The sequence below is a fragment of the Phyllostomus hastatus genome, unplaced genomic scaffold (assembly GCF_019186645.2).
Source record: "Phyllostomus hastatus isolate PE091 unplaced genomic scaffold, TTU_PhHast_1.1 phas_contig_159, whole genome shotgun sequence".
Classification (NCBI taxonomy): Eukaryota; Metazoa; Chordata; class Mammalia; order Chiroptera; family Phyllostomidae; genus Phyllostomus; species Phyllostomus hastatus.
In genome coordinates, this window is record NW_025333640.1 from 39,272,270 (window position 1) to 39,298,063 (window position 25,794).

At 48.9% G+C, this 25,794-nt stretch overlaps 2 protein-coding genes and 1 long non-coding RNA gene across 9 annotated transcripts in view; 2 read left to right on the forward strand and 1 right to left on the reverse strand.

Moving 5' to 3' along the window:
• Positions 1–6,190, forward strand: part of TRPC3 (transient receptor potential cation channel subfamily C member 3) — a 51,513-nt gene extending 45,323 nt beyond the window's left edge. For 5 of the 7 annotated variants that reach the window (XM_045830914.1, XM_045830916.1, XM_045830917.1 and 2 more), the window contains 2 exons: positions 4,265–4,340; positions 5,299–6,190. In XM_045830914.1, coding sequence (XP_045686870.1) covers positions 4,265–4,340; positions 5,299–5,441 — 219 coding nt within the window. In that variant the 3' untranslated portion in view covers positions 5,442–6,190. The remainder of the gene's footprint in view (positions 1–4,264; positions 4,341–5,298) is intronic. The other 2 variants (XR_006784800.1, XM_045830920.1) reach the window with 2 other exon arrangements.
• Positions 997–10,852, reverse strand: LOC123813711. The gene is made up of 3 exons (XR_006784801.1): positions 10,695–10,852; positions 9,681–9,959; positions 997–4,297 (listed from the first exon to the last, which is right to left on the reverse strand). It is a non-coding gene; the product is annotated as an uncharacterized LOC123813711 (long non-coding RNA).
• The window catches only part of BBS7 (Bardet-Biedl syndrome 7), a 28,603-nt gene continuing 12,719 nt past the window's right edge, over positions 9,911–25,794 (forward strand). Inside the window, exons 1-11 of the mRNA XM_045830922.1 lie at positions 9,911–10,098; positions 11,558–11,623; positions 12,834–12,896; positions 14,484–14,659; positions 16,116–16,302; positions 18,232–18,304; positions 18,703–18,819; positions 20,434–20,564; positions 21,266–21,350; positions 22,637–22,739; positions 24,337–24,529. Of these exons, the coding sequence (XP_045686878.1) occupies positions 10,063–10,098; positions 11,558–11,623; positions 12,834–12,896; positions 14,484–14,659; positions 16,116–16,302; positions 18,232–18,304; positions 18,703–18,819; positions 20,434–20,564; positions 21,266–21,350; positions 22,637–22,739; positions 24,337–24,529 (1,230 nt within the window). The 5' untranslated portion in view covers positions 9,911–10,062. The remainder of the gene's footprint in view (positions 10,099–11,557; positions 11,624–12,833; positions 12,897–14,483; positions 14,660–16,115; positions 16,303–18,231; positions 18,305–18,702; positions 18,820–20,433; positions 20,565–21,265; positions 21,351–22,636; positions 22,740–24,336; positions 24,530–25,794) is intronic.

The following is a 25,794-nucleotide window of genomic DNA, read 5'->3' on the forward strand; positions in this document are numbered from 1 at the left end:
CCCCGGAGCCGCCCGTGGGCTGAGGCTGCTCCCCGGTGTCGGTCACCGCCGCCCCGGCAGTGCCCACGGTTCTCAGTGTCCCCTGCCCTCCATGTGGCGCGCCTGGAGGGCCGCCTCTCCGACCGGGCGGGGTGGGGTTCGGGGCTTGGCCGCGCGGGCGGCGTGCGCCCCCTCTGCACAGCTCCCTCACTCAGAAACCGGGCTCTGACTTGGGGCGGGCCTCGGTGTCCCCCTTTCCCTTCGGAGAGCCACTGTCCCAGGCCCGTTCGTTTGTTGAAAAGACGTCCCTTCCCGCTGACGGCGCTGCCTGCCTTCCCCGCGGCGAAGCGGGAATTCCTGTTTGCCGGGGAAAGGAAGCACAGAGGGGCCCGAGGGCTGTTTCTCTCTCCTCCCGGGGCTCTGTGCTCCCTGACAGGTGCCAGGGGCGGCTCGGCAAGCGTGCGGGCAGGTCTGCTGGCCGCGACGGGTGATGGGGGGCAGCCCGCCAGGCCCCCTTTTGTTCAGGCAACCCTCGTCTTCAGGAGTGGTGGCCTTGGCTTGGGGCAGGGGGCGGGGGGCACCCCCTCCTTTCCATGCCGGGAAAAAGCTCATGATTTCCGTCCGTGCCTCAGCCTTTTCCTTGCGGGGGAAGGAGGAAGCGGGCGGTGGGTTCAGGGCTGGCCTGGTGATGGACTAAGCCTGAGGGCAGGTGGCCGGCCCCTCCTGCTGGTGGCAGCGCGGACTCAGATCACGGGGGCCCTAGCGTCCTCGGTCATCCCGTTTGGGGGTGATGAACAATTCCAGGACAACAGGAGAAGTCCCCTTGGACATAAGGTAGTGTTTTATTGGTACCCTTTCTGGTACAAAAGTGTTAAATTGTCTTAATAGAGTCAGATTTATTGATCTTTTCCTTACGGTTTTTCCTTTATGTTAGCCTTTTCGAGAAGCATTTCCCTTTCCCTTTGGAAGCGGCTGCTCGCTGCATCCAGACCTTTTGTCCAGTCGGCGTGTGGCCTGAGGCAGAGACCCGGACTCGCCTTTCCCTCGGGCGGTCCACTGTCTCGGCACGACTTGTCGGAGAGTCCCTCCTTCCAGCTGCTGTCACCGCTGCGCGTTTCTTTGTACAGGAATCTGCCCTCGCTGTCCCCGAAACTGGATCACACCCTGGGTGTGTCCGCCGTCCTCGTGCATTGTTCCAGGGACGTTTTGTTTGTCGTTGCCTCCTGAGTTCCTCGTGCCCCGGCCGGCACGGAGGAGTGGGCTTTCCGTAAATATTGGTACGTGACTGAGTTCAGGCGAGTCACACCCACCCAGCTGGGAGTCTGTCCCACGGCCTGGGTGCCACGGAACTCGACGGGTTTTCTGTGCTACCGTGGCAGGCACGGTGGGCTTTTCCTGTAAGCCGCCTCCAGATCGGTCGTTATTTTCTGAGACAGATGTTTCGGGTCCTCCCAGATCCTTGTACTTGACCTTGGCTCCTCCCGGGTCACGCAGGTCTGTGATTTCTACGGCCTTAAAACCGGGATCTGTGTCTCATTCTCACTCTACGGTGGTCCTTGCTCACCTGCGGCTCCACCTCCCGAGGTTCCAGCCACCTGCCACCGACTGCAATCCAAAAACGTTTTGTGGAAAACTCGAGGAATAAACGGTCCATCAGTTGAATTGGGTGTGTTCTGAGTGGCATGATGAACCGTCCCGCCACTGTGCTCCGCCCCACGCAGGATGTGGATCAGCCTTTCTCTCTTTGTCCAGCGTAGGTGTCCGGCCTGTTGGTCACTCGGTAGCCGCCTCGGTGATCACGGGGACTGTCAGGGTATCACAGTGACGAGGGCAGTGACGCGGGCAGTTTGGATGTGACAGAGGGACGCCACAAAGCGCTTCCTTTAAGGGAAAAGGTGGAGGGCCTCCATTGAACAAGGAGAGAAAAAAGACCACACACCGAGGTTGCTAAGGTCCACAGGAAGAACGAGCCTTCTCTCCGTGAAGCTGCCTGATTTAGAAATTAAGCTTTATTATAGGTTTCTGTGTACAGGAAAGAGCAGTATTTATGCAGTTTAGTACTATCTGTGGTTCCAGGCATCCCCTGGGCGGTCTCGGAAGCCACCCCCATGGACAAGGGGGGACCACTGCGTCTGCATTTGAGCTCAGGTCCTTGTGCTCTTTCTTATCTTTTTAATGCGGCGTTTGCTATAATGCGCCCACGAATGTGTGCGCCATAGCAAGTCATGGAGCATAACTATGGGCACACCTATGGCGCCACCTCCTGCCACAGAAGAGCATCACCAGCCATCACCTCTACGGTAGGCGCCGCCCCCCAGCCCACGCCCTTGCCTCGGGGTCACTGGAGCCTGAAGTTTGGGTCTCTCCCCCTCTCACTCTGCTTTTCTTTCCAAACAATAGGCTTACTGCCTGTGTAGATCATCCTGAAAGTGCATCAGGCAGACTGACTTCTTACTGAGCTTTATAAGAATGATTTCATACTTCGGGAATTCAGTTTGAATTCCCCACTCGACATTTGTGCTTCTAAGATCCTACCCATGCTGTCGTGTGTGGCTCCGGTTCACTGATTTCTTTAGTGAACACGGTAACATCGTGTTGTGCAACCTGCCCCCGCGTGTCTAGTCTCTTGTCGATGCTTGTGTAGATTGCTTTCCGTTTTTGTTTTGGGGGGTAGTTTTTGCTATTTTGGACAAGATTGCTGTAAACGTTGTTTACGTCTCTTGGTCTACATACGTGGATGATGTTTCCCCAGGCGCTGTACCAAGGGGCGGACTTGCTGGGCAAAAGCGTCCCCAGATGTTCAGCTCTGACAGGAAGCGCCAGATTGCTTTTCACAGGGGTCTGTTTATACTCACGCCGCCACAGCGGCGATTTTCAGCTGCCCCAAGGACTTCTACAGCCTGCGACACCTGACTATCTAGTCCAGGGCACTGGCCTTGTTTCCCGTAGAGTGTCAAATAAGAAATGGCAACAGCCAACACAAGAGTAGCCGTCCAGTGTGAATGAATCCAAATTATACTTACGTTTTTGTTAGATCAGCACAAAATGCATTTTTTGCTGTGCTAAAGAATTTTAGTAACTAGTCTGTGTGTGCCATTACATGGAAAAGGCTGAAAATCTCTGCATAAGAGTATAAAAATCCTGTTGATCCACACCCTTTCCATACTTGGCATTATACGATTTATTATTTCTTCCCTTTTTAGATGTAAAATTCCATTTTCCTTGTAATTTGCATTTTCCTAAGAGTCGAGGATTGTTTTACATGTTTATTGAACATTCATGGTTCCTTTTCTGTGAAATCTCTGTCTTTTGCCCCTTCTTCTACGGGTTCACTGAGTTTGTCATATGGAGTTAAAGTTCTTCACATATTTTGAATCCAAATTCACTATCGGTTACGAGTATTGCCAATATTTTCTCCCAGTTTGGGGCTTGCCTGTCCACTTTCTTTATGGTCTCTTCATAAACAGAAGTTTTCACAAAATTTTAACTGCAACAAAGTTCAATTTGTCAACCTTTCTATTATGATTGGAATCTTTTATCTTGTTAGAAAACGTGCAGCTCTGAGTTTACACTCTTTGGTACTGTCTTCTGAAGAGGTGAAAGGCTTTGTCTTTCATGTTAAGATGCACGTTATGAGTTCACTTCTGTGCCTGGTAGGAGGTAGAGCTCCGGCGTAAGTTTTCCCTTAGGGATAAACAATTATCCTGCGAGAGCGTTCATTTAGACTGAATATGTTCACCCTACGTCTTGCTACGAGAGGACAGAGTAGAGCATAACAGAATAAAAGAAAAGGGACTGGAAGGAAGCACACCGAAGCAACAACAGAGATTCTCTTGGGTGGTGGGCTAGTTGATGACTTTATTTCTTTCGTTCTTCCCTGTGTTTTCCAAATTCTCTCTATTACGCATAGATTCAGGTTTGTTTGTTTGTTTTTTAATGGAGAGAAATAAGGTAATGTCTATAATGACATTGCAGTGCCAACACACCTGAAAGAGAATCCATACTGGAAAAAGAAATCATGAATTCAAATCTTCCATCTTAAGCTTTTTACAAAGCTTTTTCCGTTCTTGGGGGTGGGAAGGTGCTTGCGAATTATGCAGTTAGTCTCAGTAGAAGATAAAAAAAGAGTTGAATTCTGAAACCTGCGTGATTCCTCTGTAGAGAGTCATACAGACTTTCTCTCCCCGAGCTGTTTGCTCGGCAGGCATGTGAGGCTCTTTGGAGAACAGCACCCAGGCTACTCCGTGCCTCACTGCTGATGCGCTCCCCTCTTCTCCTCCGACAGCAGATCATGAAAAGGCTCATAAAGCGGTACGTCCTGAAAGCACAAGTAGACAAAGAGAACGACGAAGTCAATGAAGGTGAGCATCTCCACGTCGGGAAACATCCCCTTCCAACTAATGTGATGAACTCGCAGCACTTCCTAGGGAAGGAGACTTTAAAAATCCAGTCTCGGGAACAGTTTGGGTCCCTCCAAGACTGACAGGAGAATCTTAGGTTACCTTTCCAAAACTCTGTCTTTTTAAAGAAACAGTTTGACCAAGTCAACCATTGACAACTTATCCCCACTCAGAGTGCCCCAATTCTTAGCATGCAAAGACTGTTGTCTTTCTTTTACTTCCCGGTTACGTAAGCCGGTCGGTAGTTTCTATGAGTTCCCAGGAGTGTTAACACCTTTCCAGTGATGCAGGTAAAGTAATGGTTGGCTCAGACAGAGTCCACACTTCCGAAAAATTTTTTTTATTGTCCAAAAAAAAAATCTCTAACCCCCGCTTCCCATCCGTTTTTCTCTTTTGCCTTTCATATTTCTCCTCCACTCCTTATTTAAATGTGTCTATTTTCCCCGGTAAATCCTAGGCAGGGCACCCGTGTGAGCTATAAAAGTTTGCCATGAAAGGCTGGGGTGTAGGCCGAAGCACCGGCCCAGAGTTGAAAAGAAATCAGCCTGGAGAAATAAGTTGAAACTATAGCTTATCACACCAGCGAGGTGCCCGCACCTGTCTGCACTGAGAAGAGAAGAAAGAGCGCCAGGCATCAGCACTGTTGCTGGGCTGCGAAGCCAGTACTCGATGAATGCCAGGAGGCCTTTGCAAATCTGAGTCAATCCGCTGGTGTGTGTTTGTAGAAAAAAAATCTGCAAATATGCAAATGAGGACCAACCAAAAAATCCGATCATGCTGACCTAGAAAAAAATCTACCTTGGTGACCTTACGAGGCAAATGTGTCTATGTCATATGACTTTTCACTCTTTGTTCTTTCCTAAATCCAAAGAGCAAATTACTAATTGTGGTTGTTGTTTTGTTTATGCAAATACTTTAGGTGAATTAAAAGAAATCAAGCAAGATATCTCCAGCCTTCGCTATGAACTTTTGGAGGACAAGAGCCAGGCGACCGAGGAACTAGCCATTCTAATCCACAAGCTCAGTGAGAAGCTGGCCCCCAGCACGCAGAGATGTGAATGACTGACGTGTGACCCGGAGTGTGGCTCTGACTATAGCACAAACGTGGGCAATAATATTTCTAAGTATGAAGTACTTGAAAAACCATGGTGTAAATTTTTAGTACTAACTACCTTTATCATGTGAATCTTTAAAAATTAGGTCTTAATGATTTTACTGTTTTATCACATGCAGATGGTCTTCGTTTTAATTGTCCGCATTGACATCGTGCACAGTGACAAGCCATTGCATTGAAAGGCCCGATTACTGCCATTGTTGTCCATTTGCAAATGAACTGTACTATGTCTTTGCACTATCTGTTTGCCTCCAAGAGACTGTGCGGAAGCTCCTTGGGTCAGGGACCGCGTCTCATTCATCTTTGTGTCTCCAGCATCTAGAACAGTGCCTGGTACAAAGTAGGTGCTCGGGACATGTTGTTAAAACCAACTGAACTGAACTGCCAACTAGATGCGAATGCAAATACAGATACAGATACGAATGCAAATACAAAGGCCATCACTATGTAGCACACTTTCTCTTTTGTCCAGGCGCTGACGGGATTTTTTACAAAATAGACACTGAAGACATTTTACAAGCAGCTGTGACTCGGTCAGATTTTCTTCGAATTTTTGGCCTCACTGGTAACCCTAGAACCTCGGAGTTCCAAAGGAAGAATTTAACAATGAAATGGGTTCATAGAGAATATAGTTATGTTACATATTTAAGTTTCGTAGTATTGTTCAAAGCGACACATTAAAGATTTTTCTAAAGTATATAGTCTTTGTTTTCTGTCTTAGATTTTTCATTCGTTGTTTTTCAATCATGTGACTTGAGTCAGTGGGATGGCGGATTTTTATAAGGGGGCTCTGCAGGGTTGTTATTTTGTTAGAAGCTCCTGGTTTCTGCCTCTGATGCTTTAATGCTAAATAAGGCATCGACAGCTGACTTGCTGCCTTGCCCACTTGCTCCTTTCTGAGTTTTGGAGGGCGTGCTCACGCGCAGAAACGGGGCAGAGCAGTGGTGGTGCACGCACCTGGCGGGGGGGGGGGCCTAGCATCACCAGGTGGGCTTCATTTCCCTTTGACACCTGTCTTTGCCCTTGCGTCCAATGATTGACATCCTTTCTCTGATGAAAGCATTTCAGTTACACTTTCTATGCAAAACAGGTTGTGCTGTGTCTGTATGTGAATTACTACAGATGTTCTGTGACTGAGCTGGACACTGGTGACACCTACACTGCCTCGAGACTTTAATAGGGAAAGGGGACACAGGCCAGTAAGTTCCCTGTCTCTTCACGGACCCTGAGACACTCAAAGCAAGTTTTGGGGGGTTCTTTTGTCCAGGTAGGTTTAAATGTCTCACAGAATTATGCTTAACATCCTGATTCTCTTTTGTCTGTTCCTGCCAAGTCTTAGAGGAATACGAATTGTGATCACACCTCAAAGATAGTTTTATAGGCCCTAAACACCGATTAAATACATGATACTTAAAAAATCATTACTCTCACACAGTAAGCTTTCTAGACATGAAGACAAAAATGAACATGAAATGAAACTACGATGTAAAGCTCTTTTAAGACAATTTCGTAATTTCTTCTTGGGATTGTAAACAATTAAAATTAAGAAAAGAACTTTATACATTTTTGCTACCACTGTAGACTATTTCATGAACTTTTGTGCTATTCTAATAGTACTTTGTCTTAAACGTTTTTCAAACTTGATGTATTTTATGTTATGCCTCAGAACTGAATAAAATGTTGAATTTTTTCATTGTTATATGTTACTCTAGTATATGAAAACAGTAAAGATACGGAATTTCCATCATGAACAATGCTCTCGGTCTTACAGTATTGTCTAGGATTCTAAGTGTGGGCATTTTTGAACAGAATATTGAGTAACATTCCTGATTGGGAGTTGGGGAAATGTCGGATTCTGCTGGAGACATTCAGCCTAGGGTCCTTGGGGTCTCAAGTCAAGATGAAACTCACAGCACGTTTTCAAGTCCATGCCTCCCACGACTGTGGGGCCCTCAACACAGATCAGGCATGCCCCTCTCTGTTACGGGCTGGACCGTGCTCCCTCCCCAAGTTCATGTGTTGAAGTCCTAGCCCCCAGAGCCTTGGAATGTGACTGTATCTGGAGACCGGGCTGTACAGAGATGATTAAAATGAAGCCATTAGACGGGGCTGAATCTGACAGGTGTGAGCATGACAGGTGTGCTGATCAGAACAGGAGACGACACGACCTAGAGGGAAGACCAGGTGAGGATGCAGGTTGAAGACGGTCAAGGGGAGATGGCCTCAGGAAGTTGGTTTGGTTCCCTACTGACACCTTGATCTTGTACTGCTAACCATTTGGATCCTGTAAGAAAATGAATTTCTGCTGTTTAAGCCACCCAGCTTGTGGGGCTTTGTTATGCTGGCCCTATCTTTCCAATCCCCCTAAATTCTATAGCATTCTGATACAATTCTGTGTTATCCTATCTCCTCTATGGTTATTTTTCAATTTACTTCTAAGGTTTATCTGTGTTTTTGTTGAATCTAGTATATATTTCCCCCAATTGCTACACGGCTAACTCATTTCGGGGCATTATTTATTTTAATATGGTTATTTTAACCTCAGAAATTGTCTGGAACAACTTGGAACCTAGGCAAAACCTCATAACCTTCTGTTGGAAATAATTTATCTTCCTAAGAAGCACCTCTTCTCAGGGGTTTTATTTAAAAAAATATTTCATTTATTTATTTTTAGAGAGAGGGGGAGGGAAGGAAAGAGGGAGATAAACATCGAAATGTGGTTGCCTCTGACATACTCTCCACCTGGGACCTGGCCCACAACCCAGGCACGTGCCCTGACTGGGAATCAAACCAGCAACCCTTTGGTTCGCAGGCCAGCACTCAATTCACTGAGCCACACCAGCCAGGGCAGGGGTTTTATTCTTGATTCACAATTGTCTGTGAACTCTTCCTTAGGAGACCACATAAACCAGGAAAGGGACAGAGTCTGTTCACCCACGGTGTTTCTGCAGGCAGAGCATGCTGTGTGCACCAAGGCAGGACTGATGGACAGGAGTCGAGGATTGTCAGCTCTGGGTCAGATCCCGGGTCACCATAGGTGACAGCAGTCTGATGGTCCCTGAGGCCTTTTCAGGAGGTGTGTGGTTTTGAAACTATGTATTGTCAGAACACTGAAACATTATTTGCCTCCAAAAGCCGTGCAGGTTAATACTGCTGGTACTTCAGCATGAATCAAGGCACAGCTTTCAAACTGGAGTACTAGTCTTTCTTCTTCTTGCCCACATTGGCAGGAAACAAAAGTTTCAGGGAAAAACATTCACTATGAAGCAGTAAAAATAGTTCATTTTAAGTCTTCACTCTTGAGTATCTTTTTAAATACTCTGGGTGATGATATGGGAAGTATGTATAAAGCATTTCTACTAAACACCAAAGAACATGAGTTGTCTCAAAGAAAAGCACTGGTGTGATTATTATTTGGGTTGCTAGCTGAGCTCATTGCTTTTTTTCCCCGAAAGCACAACTGACAAATTATGATTATTCAGACTTCGCTATTTGGCATGCACATTCTTATGAATTGAAGAAGGAAACATCATTTCAAAGAAAACAATTGACATTTGTTGTCAAAGCTTAAAATTTGAGCCTTGACTCACAAATTAGAGTTTTGCAACATTTGTATCCACTCTCTGAGGTTGGCAGCTTTCAATACTTAAAATCTATTCTGATGAAATCGTTGGTGACAATAACAAAAGGGACTTTCGGATGTTGTATGATGAGGCCACCTTCCACACTGCAACCAACCTTCAAAAACTACCATTTGTTGAGTTTGGACCAAATGTTCTTCATATACTTAAAAAAATCCACACATGTACGAATAGACTGAATGCAGAAGGAGGCCCGGGAATCCCCTATTACTACCCCAGGGGACAGTAAATATATTTGCAAACAACGCTAGTCTTTTTACGTTTTTTATTTTAAAGAATATTGTTCTTTTTCACTACAATATTCATGCAATGATTTTATTTTTATTGTTTTTAAATTTCATCGATACTTTCTGATATGATAAATATCAATAGATAACTCATATAAACAAAAGGTCTGTGGGTTCCTCCAAAGTTTTCAAGAATGTTATAAAAGGATCCTAAGGCCAAAAGTTTGAGTACTGCTGCTATAAGCTGACGCCTATAACGGTGGAACTTAATTCCTTGAGGGATCCCTTTGCTATGTCTGAAAAATAGGTACGAACTTACCTGTCTTCACATCAACCGTTTACATCCAAAACCACTTGGAAGTGTGGCTCAGGCCGGCGGTGTGGGTGGAGCCAAGACTGAGTCTCCGGTCTCCCTGGAAACCACCGTTCCGGAGCTCAGGGCTTCTCCGTCACTGATTGGAGCAGGTCGGGAGAGGGGCGGGGCTCCCCTGTCGTCCGGGGGTCCTCTCCGGTGAACGTGTTGACGTCACGCCTGACGCCGCTGCCCCGACGCCTCGCGTTTGCGTTCGCGCCCAGGCCGCGGGAGCTGAGGTTGTACCTGAGAGGGGACGACAGCGGTGTCCCCTCGGAGGCCTGGCGCCCGGCAGGCTCCGTGCGTCCGGTCCCGGCCCGGAGCTGTCCTGCGCGTCCGAGCCGCCGTCATGGATCTGCATCTGCACCGCGCGGATTATTTACAGGTAAACCCCAGGGGGCGGGGCGGGGCGGGCCCGGCTCCCTGCGGGGATGCGGGGATGCGGTCGGTCCTCCCACTGACGTCGTTGCGGTCGCGGGAAGCGGGGCCGGCGGCGGCCCGTGGGGCTGGGAGTTGCCCTCGGGTCGCTCTGCTCTCGGGCAGCTGCAACTCGTCCGTGACCGCCCGCCCGCGGGGACTTGAAAGAATGTGGCGCCTTGGGCCGCGACGCGACCCCGCGTCCCTCTGACCCCGAGTCTGCGTCCTCCCCAGCCCCTCCCCCAGCCCCTCCCCGGAGCGCCCCTCTTTTGGTTCTGTACGCGGGACCCCACCGGCCAGACCGGCGTCAACCCAACCACGGCCGCAAACACCGCGGCCCCCTAGAGGACCTTCAAAGTGGGCCCTGTGGCCGCGGAGGAGGCGGGGGCTCGGAGGGGGCAGTTGCTATTAGAAACGGCCCCGGCCCGCCGAGCCGGCGGTCCTTCGGCTCCTGCGTCCGCCTGAGCTGCTCGCGTTCCCCACCCCGTTCGGCTGCCGCGGCGGCGGCGCGCGCTCGCCCTGCCGGCTGCCTGCCCCGGGAGTCGCGCCGAGCTCCCCCCACACCTTGCAGGCGCCTGGCTCCAGCGGCTCGCCGCGTCCTGCCGCGCTCGTCTCCTACAGGCCCTGGGATCGGTCCCCGCGTCCCCGCGTCCCCGCCTGGGTCGGGGGTCCGGGAAACAGCTCCCAGCCTCCATCCGCCCCTCCCTCCAGGCGCTCCTTCCCGGGCCTTGCTAGATCTCTGTTTCCAAATCCAAATCCAGAGACAGCCTTTTACAGGTTAACACCCTGGCGCACGGAATGACGCGGGGTGGGGGTGGGGGCGCTGCACTGCACGGGAATCCGTCCGCGAGGGCCGTTTTCTCCCGCCTGCCCCCAGCCCTCTGTGCAGGGCTAGGGACAGGTGCCCCGGGCCGCCGTGGATTTCCAGCTTCGTCCCTTCTGCAAAACCGTCTTCGGCGTCAGTTTTCTTGGGCGCTGTTGCTGTCAGGATGTTGGGCGTTTTCGCAAAAATCTTCTTCGCTGCATTTTTAATAACTGCTCTGTTTCCAAAGATGTTTAAGTCACTTTACAAAAACTCCTTAGCAAACTGTGCGAACTAGTAAAAGAAGGCTTCTGGAAATATATTTTTGTGAAGTATCTTGTCAGTAATGGCACAATTGATTTTTTTTTTTAATTTTTTGGTTTGGCAACACAAATTTCGACAAGCAGAAATCTTACTATTTGGGTTTGTTTTCCTTCTTCCGACGTTCGCGGCGTATTTCATTAGATAAGTTCGTCGCTGGTAACAATACGTACTTCGTATTTCGTGTCACTCCCTGAGCCTCGCAGTGAAACGTAGAACCGTGCTCTGACTCTGCGGATCTCCGCGGCAGCCGCTCAGATCACGGACCAGGAGGGCACCCGCGGGTGCCGCTGTGTTCCCGTAGGTGGGAGTCACCTCGCAGAAGACCATGAAGCTGCTCCCTGCCGCCCGGCCCAGTGCCACGCAGAAGGTACCGTGGGTGGGGCCCGCCCCTGCCCTCTCTGCAGCCCGGACACCGGCCAGGGGGAGGCGCCCTTCCTTGTGGGGGAGTTGCTCCCTTCGACACGGAAATGAATTTATTCATCCAATTATTTGAACAGAGGTTGGGATACCATATTAAAATAACCTGACCAGGCAGATTTCCCAGGAGGTTCTCGCTGACTTCCAGGCGTCCAGGATCCACCCTTCGCGAATCCTTGGGATACACTGTTTTACAGATTACTGGGGTAGTGTATCGTCAAAAAATGAAAGCCATAGCTATGTCTTTTTCCGTCTCTGCAAAGGTCCGTGACTCTGAGTAGGTGAACATAATTATTTGTGCACACTCACTGTTCCACGGCGAGGGCCCACGGCCTCCACCAGATGCACAGAGGGGTTTGTGGCCCCCTAGAAAGTTCACCGGTGGCCTGGGAGCAAGTCTGCACAGTGTCAGCATTGTTGTACTTGAGACTTGTTTTACACCCCAACACGCGGCCAATTCTTTAATGTGCCTTTGTGCTTAAGAGAACATTTATGCTTTGATTCTTGGGATGAACGACTTATTTACATACACACGTTCTCACATGTATAAACATGTTCATATATGTAAGATCAGAGATAATCGTTTTTCCAGCCTCTTACCTTTTGTCTTCTTGTGTCCTCTTGTTACCAGTTTTTGAGAAAGAGATGTTAAACTCTCCCTCTCCCTTCACTTCAGAGTAGTTCATTGGTCACATTCAATCATCGTTGAAGCTGAGTGAGGGGTACATGGGAGTTCACTCTATTCTGTCGACTTTTGCCCATGTGAAAATTTTCTCATTAAAAAGGTTTCAAAAGTATCAGATAGATCAGTCACAACCTTATTTGATAATGTTTAGAAAATTAACCTTAAATTGTTCTCGTGCTCCAGTTCAGGGAGAAAGCGTGCACCCCCGACACACCTGCCCCTGTTCTCGGACCCCGCCCACGCCGCAGGGGCAGGACGCGTGGCCCGCCGCCTGCGCAGCCGCTCTGCACACGCTTCTGTCTGGCTGTGCCCTGTAGTCTCTGGAAGATTGTTTTTCTGGGGGGGGGGGTCCTAGGTTTTCTGATTTCTGCTTTCAATAATCATAATTTATATATTGAGAATATTGTTTTCTCCATTCACAGTTAGTAGGGAATAATAACCATAATAATTTTAGATTCTCTTCAATGTGTTACAGGTGGTTATTGGAGACCACGATGGGGTGGTGGTGTGCTTCGGCATGAAGAAAGGAGAAGCAGTGGTATGTGTAGCTTTTTTCCAGGGGAGAAAAGGAATTTGTAAAAGAGAAACACTCCTTCATGAATAATCCTAGGTTAAACATTCTCTAAAATACAGTGAAACATGGGCTGTGAGGGAAGTAGTTAAAGGACGAGGCTGCAGCCGTCACAGGAGTCCCTTGCCAGCTGTTTGTAGAACGCCTAGGCAGCCGGGGTGATTGGTTAGTGTTCCAGGCTGCAACGAGTTACTGCAAACCTGGAGGCTTAGCACAGCACGTCACCACTGTCTCCGAGTTTCCGTGGGTCGGGAGCCTGGGCCCAGCGTTTCCTGGGGCTGCCACGTAGATGTCCACCGGACCCCGTTCCTCTCCCGACTTGGAGCCCTGTTCCGGGCTTGCGGGGTTGTCCTCGCTGTTGTAGGACGGAGGTCCCCACTTTACTGCTGCCTGTGCACCAGGGCGGTCTCGGCATCCTGAAGCCCCCACAGTTCCTTGCAGTGCGGTCCTCCCACAGCCTCTCTCCCAACACGGCGACCCGCTGCTCCAGAGCAGCGGGAGGACCTGTGGCGTCTGCCAGCGTGGAGTCTTACAGGGCACAGTGGCGCCTGGAGTGACTGTCCCGTCACCTTCGCCACCTCGTGTAACCTAATCCAGGGCCTGCTTATCACGTGGTCACGTTCACAGATGATAGTTTACAAGTGATGGGTTCCAGGTGGGAACTCTCCTACGCACTACACTTTGTATGGAATCTACAGAAAGATAAAGAGGGTGAAGCTATCAGAAACTCAGCGTTTCCATCATTCATAATCCTCTCAGATATTTTAAAGTCACGGGAGGAAGGGGTGGGCGGGAGAATCTGATGGCAATGATAAAATGGAAAATAAGCAGGGAGAAATTAATACTAATGTTTCCTATTAAATAGAGAAATAGTAAGTGAAGGTTTCCAGTAAATTACGTAGTTCTTCATTTATACTGCTAAAAGTCATAAATATAAAGAAACCAGGAGAGATTGATTTAAAAAAAAAAACAAACTTAAACTGTATAGACATATCCAGTGGAACCAGCTGGGGAATCTTGTTAAAATGCGGATTTTTATTCTGGGGATTGGGGGCTGGGCCTGAGATTCTGCATTGTTTATCAAGTTAGTGCTACAGTGCTGCTGCTTGGTGAACCCTACTTTGAGTTGCAAGAGTTTAGATTTTTTTAACTTTATTGTTATTGTTGACACTATCACTGATGTCCCTCCTCGTTCCCCCCCCCGCTTTGCCCACCTGCACCCAGCCCCACCCCCCCTTCCCTCTGCCATCGCCTCACTGTTGCCTGTGTCCTTGGGTTATGCACGTTCTTCGGCTGATCCCCTCACCTTCTTGCGTCCAGTTCCCCCTCCTCTAGATCTTAATGATGCCGTTGAAATACGTGTGGGAGTAAGTATGCCAAAGTTGGACCATATTTAGCAAAAAACCCCACTGAAGTAAATACATTTGTGTCTGAAAGTGTTTCTGTGTGGTAGTACTACCATGTTTCTGTGAGTGTAAGACCCCAGCACTTTCCAGTGGAGGAAAACACTTGCGGTAAGTTTGTGCACTTACTTGTCCCCGATGATCTTTGCAGGCGGTGTTCAAGACCCTGCGCGGGCGGCCGGTCGCCAGACTGGAGCTGGGGGGCGTTCTCAGCGCACCCCGGGAGAAGATTTTTGTTGCCACGGGGTCTGAGATCCGGGGCTTCACAAAAAGAGGGAAACAGTTCCTCTCTTTTGAAACGAACCTCACCGAAAGCATTAAAGCTATGTATGCTTATTTTCTCTTTTATTTTTCTATATGCGTTTATGATATTTTGGATCGGTGTCAAGCAGTTGATTAAGTATCTTAACAGGTTTTCTGGGACATAAAATTGACTAAAGGTATTTTTACTAGTCAGAAATTAAATTTGAGCTAGACTCAATATGAAATCAACTGGTTGTTGAAATATTTTTTGTTAGGACTTTTATAACATTTATACATTTATTTTTTGACTGATGGGTTCAGTTATGACTGGTGATCAAGGTATAAAAGAAAAGTGAAAGAAATCTCCAGACATTTAAGTTCTGTTTCTTTGCTGCCTCTGGAAGGGGTCCCCACTCACCCATCCTTCCCAGCTTACAGCTTCCATCTGTCTCACTTCTGTCAACAGTAGTGATCGCTGAGAAGTGCTTTGGACAGTGTAGTGCAACTATAATGCAGATGCATTTCAAAATGGAATTTCAGATCTTGAAAAAGATGAGGAATCTCATCGGGTTGGTGGAAGTGGTACTGAGAGAGCCGCTGAGACGATGCGCAGGGCCGCAGAGGGAGGCCGCCCACGCAGTACACACAGACGAAGAGCTCAGCGAGGGTCATGACAGGATCGGGAAGAAGCTTAGTATCAAGTCGAGTTTTAACTAGACCTTAGAGGTGGGGAAATAGGTGAAGCCTTCAAGTAAAACCATAGCAACCTCTTTATGACCACATGGTAATAGCAACTGGAAGTGAAAGATACACACTAGTGTGTAATTTTTGTCAAATTTCAGCTCTTCCGTGGAAAACTTGATTCAGTCTTAAAATTTTGGAAATAGTTGTGATTATTCCCTAAATTTTATTAAATATAATTTGAAATGAGTTTATTTTCATTTCTTTTTTCAAGATAAAATTCTAATGAAGGCATTTTTTCCACTGTTTATCATTTGAAGTGGATTCTCTTCAAACAGCCTTTTCTAGGCAGTACTGTGTTGTGATAAGAATGCTAACTCTCCAGTTGAAAACGACCTGAGTTGCAATTCCCTCCACTGTCCACTGGGGGGGTGCCATTGGGCACGTTACCTAGCATTCCTCACCGGGAAAGAGGGACAGTGGTGGTCCCTAGTTCAGAGTGGTTCATGCGCGTGCATCACTCAGGACGGTGATTCAGGACAGCGCCTCGCACATAGTGCACATCAAAAACAGTTACTTTTTGGCACGCTGTTTGTCTTCAGGTGCAGAGTTACTATCTTGACTTTGTTTTCAGTTGTTGCTGACCTCAGTTTTTGAGAAGCCTGAGGCCTTTTCAGAGCCTCATTTTCAGGGGTCAAATCAGTGTTGTACGAAAAGGCTAGGAATAAAGTGGGGAGAGATGAAAGAAAAAAACCCGTGCATTGGGGCTGTGACGAAATGACCGTGAAGCCGTATGAATGTAGAGTTTTGTGCGTGTTTCGGGGGTACGGGCGCTCTAAAGCCTTGTGGGTGTTCCCAGGCACGTATCTGGCTCGGACCTCTTCCTCGGCGCGGGCTACATCTACAGCCACTACTGCGACTGCAAAGACCAGCACTACTACCTCTCCGGGGACAAGATCAGCGACGTCGTCTGCCTGCCGGTGGAAAGGCTGGCCCGCGCGACGCCCGTCCTGGCCTGCCAGGACCGGCTGCTCCGAGTTTTGCAGGTGGCTGCTGTTCGCGCTGTTATGGTTTCTCCTCGTTTGGGTTAAGGAGTCCTGGTGAACAATGTCTCCTTGAGATGAATTATCGATTACTGCCTCTTTAAATGTTCTACTTAAAATTATATCTGGGAATTAAAAAATATATATTTTAATAACTATTTTTTTTTTACTTGAGGCACATGTGTTCAGACCTTTGGCAAGTTTTTAGAGAGGCTTGTATGGAGAAAAGGATGATTTCCCCACCTGCGTGACTTCTGAGCTAATACAGTCAGAATGGAGTACCTTCAGAGAACTCTCCCCAGCTTTTTATAATACTTTCCTTTTCTGTTTTTATTTTTCCATCACCCTCCCCTCTCCCAACAAACCAAATTAAAGGAAAGGTTCTTGGGATTTGACAAGAGGTAGTTGAGAGCAGGGTTTATCCTTTGCGTGTATCCACTCTTTGTGACAGGATGCGGGACAGAATAAGCCCTCAGTACATACTGGCTGGGTGAGTGATGGATGGTAATGTTGAAAACCATAACTTGCTCAAGACAACTGCTTAAGGCCATCATCATTAGTAATAACTGTTATAACTATGTCTTCTTGAAAGTAATTTTTCAATAAAATACACACACCAGGGCCTGTAAAATAAAGTTTAAGTGCGAGGAACGTGTAACGGGTGGCTGGATCGGTCCAGAAACTCAGGCCGTGGTGGTGCAGTCGGGCCGAGTCCAGCTGTCCGTCCATCCGTGCGCCGCGGCGCGGGCTGTCTCTGGGCCGCACAGCAGCTGGCACTTCGTGGCGTCAGCCTGTTCATAACAACGGGGGACATGCGGTGGTTCTGTGAGGTTTCTTTCCCAGAAGGGGAATTGAATACCGTTTACGGCTCACTGGGAGGGCAGGAATGAGTGATTTCTCCCCTTGCCTGTGCTCCCAGACTCGCGTTGTTTGAATTCGGCTTTTAACAGGAACAGGCTGGCGTTCGCTTAGGAATTGATGTGGCTGAAATCTAGGGTTCTGCTGCTTTTACAAGAAGAAGTCCATAAGCTTATTAAAAAAAATCAGCAAGGATTTAGTGAAAGCAGAAAGGCGCAGTCTCCCCTGTGCCCTGCGCACCCAGGCTCCCGTCCGCCTTGGGGGTGGTCTGCCGCCCCGGGGTGGGGGGCCTTGTTAAAGCAGTCCTGTGTGTATTCTGCTGTGTTAGTGTAGGTGTGTGTGGACCAATGAATCTTTCCATGTTCGTTTAAATAAAAGATAGAGCATATGGCTCTCTTACATGGTTTCTGTATATTTACATTTTTTACTACGAGTTTGCAGATTCTTTCCGTTGAATGCTTTATCATAGATGTTCTTTCCATGGGCGTGTGAGTGCTGCTGCCTCATTCTTCCCAGCTTCACGGATACCGTGCACGAAAGCACGGCATTACCAGTGGTCAATGGAAAGACAGACGAAAGGACCTAGCCTGTTCCCGTGCCTAAATGCGGGCCGCCCTGCCTCTCACTCAGTGGGCTTGGGGAACACCCAAAGGCAGGCCAGACCCTTCCCTGGGACGAACACCAGGCGTGTTCAGAGGTCTGAGAGTGCTGGTGTGGAAGCCCTGGGGGGGTGGAAGCCCTGGGGGGGCGGAGCAGGAAGCTGCCGGGTGCCTGGGGCGCTTCAGCGGGACGCTGACCAGTGTCAGGTTTCGGGCAGGCGCTTAAAATGCAAAACATTGCAAGTGGAGAATATTTAAATATTTTTCATCTTGATCTTTCCATTTTATATATTATATTTTAAAATGAGTTAACATATGCAGAATTGTTCACAAACACAAGTTAATATTCACGACCTAATTTTTTCTGCAGTTTTATTCTGGAGTTCTTTGTAGGAGTATTGATATTGTTTGTGCGTGCCTATATTCCTTTAAATTGATGTTCTGTTTCGGTTTTAAAATGCTCTCTTTCCCTCAGGGGTCTGATGTGCTCTATGAAGTCGAAGTTCCCGGCCCACCTGCTGTCCTAGCCCTGCACCAAGGAGATGGCGGTAATCAGCACCTCGCTTTTCACAGTCGGGGCGGGCGGTGCCTCGCGTGCGGTCAGGGGCCTCACTGCACTGGAGGTGAACGTGGGCACTTGTGGCAGGAACAGGAGCCGGGACTGAGACGACGGCCTTGTCTCACCACCTGCCAGTCCCCAGCAGTCACGAGTTACTGCACCTTGATGTTCCGTTTTCTCACCTTAAAGTCGGATGATAAGGAAGAGTCGTACCTCAGTCAATTATAAAATCATGTGAATGTAGAACCATCTTCCTGAATTGAGTTTTCTGTCTTTGTGTGTTATTTTAAATGAGATTATTACATGAGTGTCAGTACACATGAGAATACTTGAACTGTAAAGAGGTGAGTTGCGGGGTAAGTACATGGTGACTTTGACTGTGACCAGGTGACTCTGGAGAGGACCTCCTGTTTGGGACGTCGGACGGGAGACTGGGGCTCACGCAAATCACCGCGTCCAAGCCAGTGCACAAGTGGGAGGTTCGGAACGAGAAGAAGAGGGGAGGTATGTTTTCGATGTAGGTCCGATTCTGAAATTTTTGTGATTATTAAATAGAATATCCTAGGCGATACAGTTCATTCCATTTTATTTGTTCATAGCACGTATATAACAGACTTAGCAATTCACGGAGCCACCTCAGCTGTGTTTGCTGTTTGTTCATTCACCAGGTCTGTCATATTTGTGGCATGCTTTTTTAGAATGAGACACTCTGAGAGTAATTTGGGAGGGTCGTGCTCCTACGGGCTAATGTCCATCCGTAACATCGTCCTGTGCTCATGCGCACCCCGAGTCGTTTGGTGGGGAATTAGATTCGGGCGCAGCACTTGGTCTGAGGCAGAGAGGAGGTGCAGGGCGCAGGGCGTCAGTCCTGCTTTCTCGGGAGTGTACGCTTTTCCGTGGTAACCCGTACCTGACTCGGTAGGCAGTGTGATAGGTATTTGTAAGGACAGCGTAGTCACTCATGTATATACTCCCTCAACAAGGCCTTCTGCGTTAGGGGAGACAAAGGATGCACAAGTGTGCTCCCCTTGTCTATTAAAAGTGAGTGAATAAGGTGGCTTCAGCTGGTCACCGAAGGACACCGGAGGGGCAGTGTGCCAGAGCGGGCGCTGGCCAGAAGGAGGGGGCCTCTGGTCGTGGATGGTACCTCCCAAGGTGTGAAATTTGAGCTTGGACCTGAGTGATAGGAAACAGGGATGTAAAGCTTCGGGGGGAGGGTGTTGCAGGAACAGGGAGGAATGCGGGCAGAGGACGCAAGGCAGCGGTGAGCATGCGTCGTCTGACCAGCAGGCGAGGATCAGCATGGCCAAGTGCGCGAGTGCGGCTGAGACGAAGCCAGAGAGGCCCCCGGGGGCCTTGGGGAAGGGTTGGACTGTCATCTGCGTGCACTGGGAAGCCGCTAGAGAGTTGTACGTGGGCTAGGATGTGACCCAGTTGACCACAACAAACAAAAACGTTCCCTGGAAAACAGGTTTTGAAGGAAGCAGGTCAATACCAGTAGTATGGAAGTCGGTTAGGAAATGACAATAGCAGCTGTTGCCATTGGTCCTGGCTGGGCTCGAGATGCTGGCCGGTAGCCTGGACTAGGCTGGTGGTCTCCGCATGTGCAAGGGTGGAGGCAGAGCAGCAGGGTTTGCTAACGGGTTTGACGGGGAGGTGAGAGCGAGAGCAGTCCGAGAGGCGGTCTCCGCTGTTGGCCTGAGCAGCTGGGCGGTGTCGTGCGGAGGGGAGGGGAGGCCAGGGGAGGAGCGGGTGCCTAAGGGGGTGGGGGTGCTGTTGGGGAGGAAGGTCTGAGGTGCAGACGATGCCTCCGGGAAGATACTGAGCACAGACTCCAGTCTGTGAGTTTGGAGCTCTGGAGGGACCACCAGAGCCAGGGATGGGAACTCGGGGGCCACTGCCGTGTGGATAGGACTTAGAGCCTTGCACCTAAGGGCACCTGAGGTGCCCTTGGGTGAATCTGTGGACGGAAAGGGAAAGGGCACCTGAGCACGGTCAGGGTGTTGCTTCGTTTGCTTTTGTTCCCGTTTCCCCATCCCGATTTTGTTGTTCTTGTTTGGTGTACACTTGACTACAGCACTGGTATTACTAATAACTCGCCACTCGCTGTTTTTACAGGTGTTTTGTGTGTCGACAGCTTCGACATTGTGGGTGACGGGGTGAAAGACTTGCTGGTCGGGAGGGACGACGGCATGGTGGAAGTGTACGCTTTGGATGGTGCGAACCAGCCTGTGCTCCGCTTTGAGCAAGTGAGTTCCTGTTTAGAGTGTGCCAGGGTGCCGCGCAGACCTTCCGCAGGATACCTGTTGTTGCGTGTGTCCGTGTGTGCAAGTGCACCAGATTGCAGTATAAAATCCTGTCTCCAAAAAGCTCAAAAACCAGTAACCTGAAGTGCCGGTTAAAGATACAGATTGCTAGTTGACTCACCCACGTGATTACTCTCAGAAAGTTTGGGAAAGTGCTGCTTCAAGAGATGTGAGCCCGGAACGCTCTGGAACAGTTGCCCTCCCTCCGTGGTGGCACCTTCCGCAGGGTTCCCTGGAGGTCCCGTCGTCCTCCCTGTCCCTCTAAGGAGCTGTTTGGAGAGACACACGAGACAGGGTCTGTGGACTTCAGGTAGTAGACTAGAGAGTTTTGCTTACACAGTTTTTAAAAACTTCTTATGTGTAAATAAATAATTTTTGCTCTTCAGACGACTATTGTAGCTGAGTGGTACATGCAGATACGTGAGCCATTTTCGATTGTCTTCCCTGAAATTTAAAAACACTGGAATTTTCTGACGTTTGTGCCGGGTTTTTACCTTTCCAACCTCAGTGTCTGCATATCGGAAGTATTCAGTAAACGTATGTTGAATGTCTGAACACAAGAAAATAAGTGTTGAGCCTTATTATTATAACGTATCTGGAAGTCTTAGTTACTAATAAAGTGCTTGGTCTTAACTCTATTTCAGGCGCTGTCTGAGAGTGTCACCTCTATCCAGGGTGGCTGCGTGGGGAAAGATGGCTATGACGAAATCGTCGTCTCCACGTATTCAGGTGGGGTAAACGGTAGTAGGTAGTTTAAGAGGGAGTCGATAGTAAAAGATGTAAATTTAATAAATTGCTTTTGATGACTTTTTAAAAAAGTATTAGTCACTATTTTTCATCTTAATTTTAATTGTCTTATTTACTTGTTCGTTGAATTTCTTGGCATGACAGTGGTTAATGAGATGACATAGGTTTCAGGTGTGCAGTTCTGTAATACGTTATCTGTATATTGTACTGTGTGTTCACTATCCCAGGAAATCACTCTTATCTACAGCATTAAAGGCTTTATTGGATAAAAAAAAGTCTTGATTTATAAAACAGTTAACGTTTAAAGAATACGTTCCAAGAACGCTTGGGTCCTGGCCGGTGTGGCTCAGTGTGGCTCGGTGTAGCCTAAAGGTCGCACTTTGTCTCCTGGTCAGGGCACACACCTGCGTTGTGGGTTCATTGCCTGGTCGGGGAGGAAGGGCGAGCGGTCGATGTCTCTCTCAGTGATGTGTTTCTCCCCGTCTCTCCCTCCCTTCCCTTCTCTCTGAAATCAGTAAACAGGTCCTTGGGTAAAGATTTAATTAAAAAAATAAAGGAATGTTTGGCATATCACTAGTATCTTTAAAAGTTAAGTGATATTCTTTACTTTAAAAATAAGTTTGTGTTTTGTTACTTAATATACATTTATATAAGAATTAGGTATTTCTTATGAAAAGAGGTTAACCTAACATGACAGTTTTTGAAAAGCAGTTCTTAATTCATCAGCTATTTTTGCATTTGCTAGAATATGTTGATTTCATACTTGAAAACTGAAACTGTAAATGAAGGTATTTCAGGCAAAGCAAATACAGTCTCACAAAATGCTTAAGTACCGTATTTTTAGGACTATGAGATGCACCGGACCATAAGATGCACCTAGGTTTTAGAGGAGGAGAATAGGAAAAAAAACATTTTAAAGCAAAAAGTGTGGTAAAATATTTAATAACCTGTGACCCCGCTCCACCACCACTCCCCCACCCCCCCACAGCGAGCCAGGTAAGCTACATTTGGACTGTCAGGTGCTCTCCTATTTCCCCCAAATTGGGGGCAGTGCGTCTTATAGTCCGAAAAAAATGCAGTAATTTATTTGTGGTTTGAATATTTTCCAGTTGAATTTCTTTTGGTTTCTGTTTTGGTTTGGATTTTGAAGAGGAGTAAGTCCTCGGAGTACGTGAGGCTGGTGCTGGGGGACGGAGGGGCACGCAGCAGCTCGGCCTCCGTCCGACACCGGCAGCACCTGCCCCACGGCCGCAACTGTCCCCCCGCAGGCTGGGTGTCGGGCCTGACCACGGAGCCAGCGCACGGGGAGAGCGGGCCCGCCGAGGAGCTCCGACTCAGCCGGGACACGCAGAGTAAAATCTCCTCCTTACGGTACCTCGGGCTTCGGCCTGCCTGTCTGTGTTCAGTTCATGGAGTTGCCCTGTCACTACTCACAGGCACAGCATGCTAATCACGGAGGGGGACGTTACACAGTTAATTCATTTATGACTTCAAGTTTCAGTTTGAGAAAGTTAGCAGTGAGCACTGATTCATACTTTGGACTTTAGCAGTGTACGTTTTGTATGCTTGATTGTAATTGACTTTTTCTCAAATCGAGAATTGTACACATTTGTGCTTAGTTGCATGGAGTCGGCGTGGTTTGGTTTTACAGGCATCAGGAAGCAACCAACCCCGACGGCACTGTCCCCCTTTCGTTCCCCTGCTTCCTGCCCCTTGGGCCTTTCTGACGCTCTCACTTGGGCTTGTGAGTTGCCTCAGTGGAAACGAGGGCCGGGGCTTCCTCAGGCACAGGGATGGCTCTTGTGGCCTGGTGAACCCGACGGTTCCTTCGAAGAAGGCTCGAGTAACAGGGCTTCACACCGTGAAGAAGCGGGAGTAGCTGAAACTGTTACCGACCGGCCGCTCTCCCTGCTTCAGGTCTTGCCGGCCTCCTGGAGGAGTGAGGGCCAGTGGTTTTGGTGGCAGTTGAGGGTGACGGCAGTGTTCAGTGTGGCAGGTGCCACTAGTTCAGGAAAGCCGCGCCACCCCGAGTCCTCCCACGCCAGCTCCCAAAGCCACAGGACAGCGAGCTGTGACATTCCCGCAGTGGGGGTAGCCCGTAGGGTTAGTGACGACTGGCTCCCTCCTCGGTGCGACACTGTACGTGTCCAGCCAAGCCTGCCCCTCCCGACGTGGCCCATGCGCAGCTTCGGTCTGTCCTGGTCACTCAGCACCTGGACGTAGGTGCGCGTGACGCGCTCAGTAAATGTCTCCTGGACGCCGGGATCTTCCCCTCTGTCACCGCACACACCCCTTCCAAGCTCCTCCCCAGACTTTCCCTCCTAGGCCCGCGTAGCTAAGCCCATGTGGTTCCACCCCAGTGACTGTTCGCCTGACTCCCGCACGGCCTCTCCCGGCCCCTGGCGTGACGGTCCGCAGGGCCTGCCCGCACAGTTCAGTGTCAGCAGAGTCCTCCCCGACGCCCGACGGCGCGCCAGCTGTCCCACTGGCTCGTGAGCGCCCCTGTGGCCCCCAAAGTGAAAACGCTGCAGCCTCCTCCTGCTGTCTCTGCTGTTCCCATCGTCTTCCTGGAAGGGGCGTGCTTACTGCCTTCTCTCATTATTCAGGCTAGCGTCTGCCTGTGCCCCTGTGCCGGCAGGCCCTCCTCCGACGAGTGCTCTAGGACGAGTGCTCTAGGCACCGCGTCCAGGGGGCTGCGTTAGAACCGACTGCAGCCCCCTCCGTGCTGACAGCTTTTTATTAACGTGTCCGGTGTGGGGCTGAGCAGGTGTTTTAACGTTTAGGTGAGAGGCCAGCAGTGCAGGTTTGGTCAGTCCTGGAAGGAAAAGTTTTGTCACTATTAGTGTTACAGTTATAGCTCAACCAGTAAAAATCCATTTCGCACAAGTACATTTCTGGAAATTTTACAAACATTCTGAGAGCCTCAAACGCCTGCACTCACGGTGACAGAGCTGTGCGCCCCCCGCAGGAGTGAGCTGGAGCACCTGCAGCTGAAGGTGCTGCAGGAGCGGGACAGGTACCAGCAGTCCTCGCAGTGCGGCAGAGCGAAGTCGGCAGCGCCCTCATTCAGCATAAACGACAAGTTCACCTTGAATAAAGACGATGCCAGCTACAGCCTCATGTTGGAGGTGCAGACAGCGATAGACAACGTCTTGATACAGGTAAGCAGAACGTCCTAATTTCTTCGTTTTGTTTTTCTTTGGACTAGATCTGTATGCACACCAGTCAGTCATATGCACTAATTATCATCCAACACTTAGTTGTAGAAGGTGATTTTAAATGTTATAGTTAGCTCAGATGGTAATTTTAAAGGTTTTCTTAGTCTTCCATTAGATTATCCATTTTCTCATTATAGCTTTACTTTTATTTATTCTGTACATACTGAACAAAAGACGGATGGACATAAGCTTCAGGATAAATCAGAAAGGACATTAAGGACTTGGTACTTTGGCTGACCTTTAGGGAGACCCTAACAGAGCTGTGACTTAGAAAACTCAGTGTTTAACGCCCTTCTCAGAACCTTCAAGTACTGGAATAAACAGCCTGCTGTGCAGCTCGCTCATCAACCACCAGTGCTTGGGAGGCCGCCAGGCAAAGCGGGTAATCCCAGAGGTGGGGTTCAGGGATGACGGTGTGCAACTTCATTCTTCAGTATATTTAATGATTTTTTTCTTTAAGCTGGAAGATGTTCAGGGAGTGGAAAAGGATGATAGTATGATGAATAGAAAGCAAGCAAATAATAGAAAAACCCATCAGCAAATGAGAACAGAATAAAGGGAGGAAGAAGACAAGGTTTAAAAAGATGTTGAGGCGAGATCAGATTATTAATCAAAACCTGGAGGCAGCAATCTCTTCCACCTAACCTGCACCCAGGGGCTGCTGCGTGACACTGGGAGCATCGTTCACACAGGACCAACTCAGCAGCGTGGTCCTCAGATCTGCTTCTCCCTCCGGGGGCCGGGTGGAACGGGGATGGGGCTGAGAGCCACGAGCTGGCAGGCACGAAATAGCCCCGGGGGCGTGGAGTGCAGCGTAGGGAAAGCACTGTTGTGCTGAGGGTGCATGGTGCCAGGTGGGCGCCGGAAACACCGGGGTGGGGAGGGGGCTGTGTAAAGGACGTGACTGTCTACCCACTGCACTGGACACCCGCAGCTAACTCTAAATAACATTGAATGTGCACTAATTGAAAAAAGGACTTCCTCTCCAGAAGAAACCAAGAATTATGCCTTTTCTTGTGTTATAGCAGCTGGAGTTAAGATCGATAAAAATGAACTGATGTAAGCAGAAGGGCAGTATTTGCAGTGTGTGGGAAAATTTTAGCACCAACAAAAATAGAGAAGTGTGTACTTGTTTAAGGGGGTAACGAGAGAGGATGTTCTCTGGCATCTGGTATTTCAAGTGAGGGAAAACAGGTTATTACAGTATT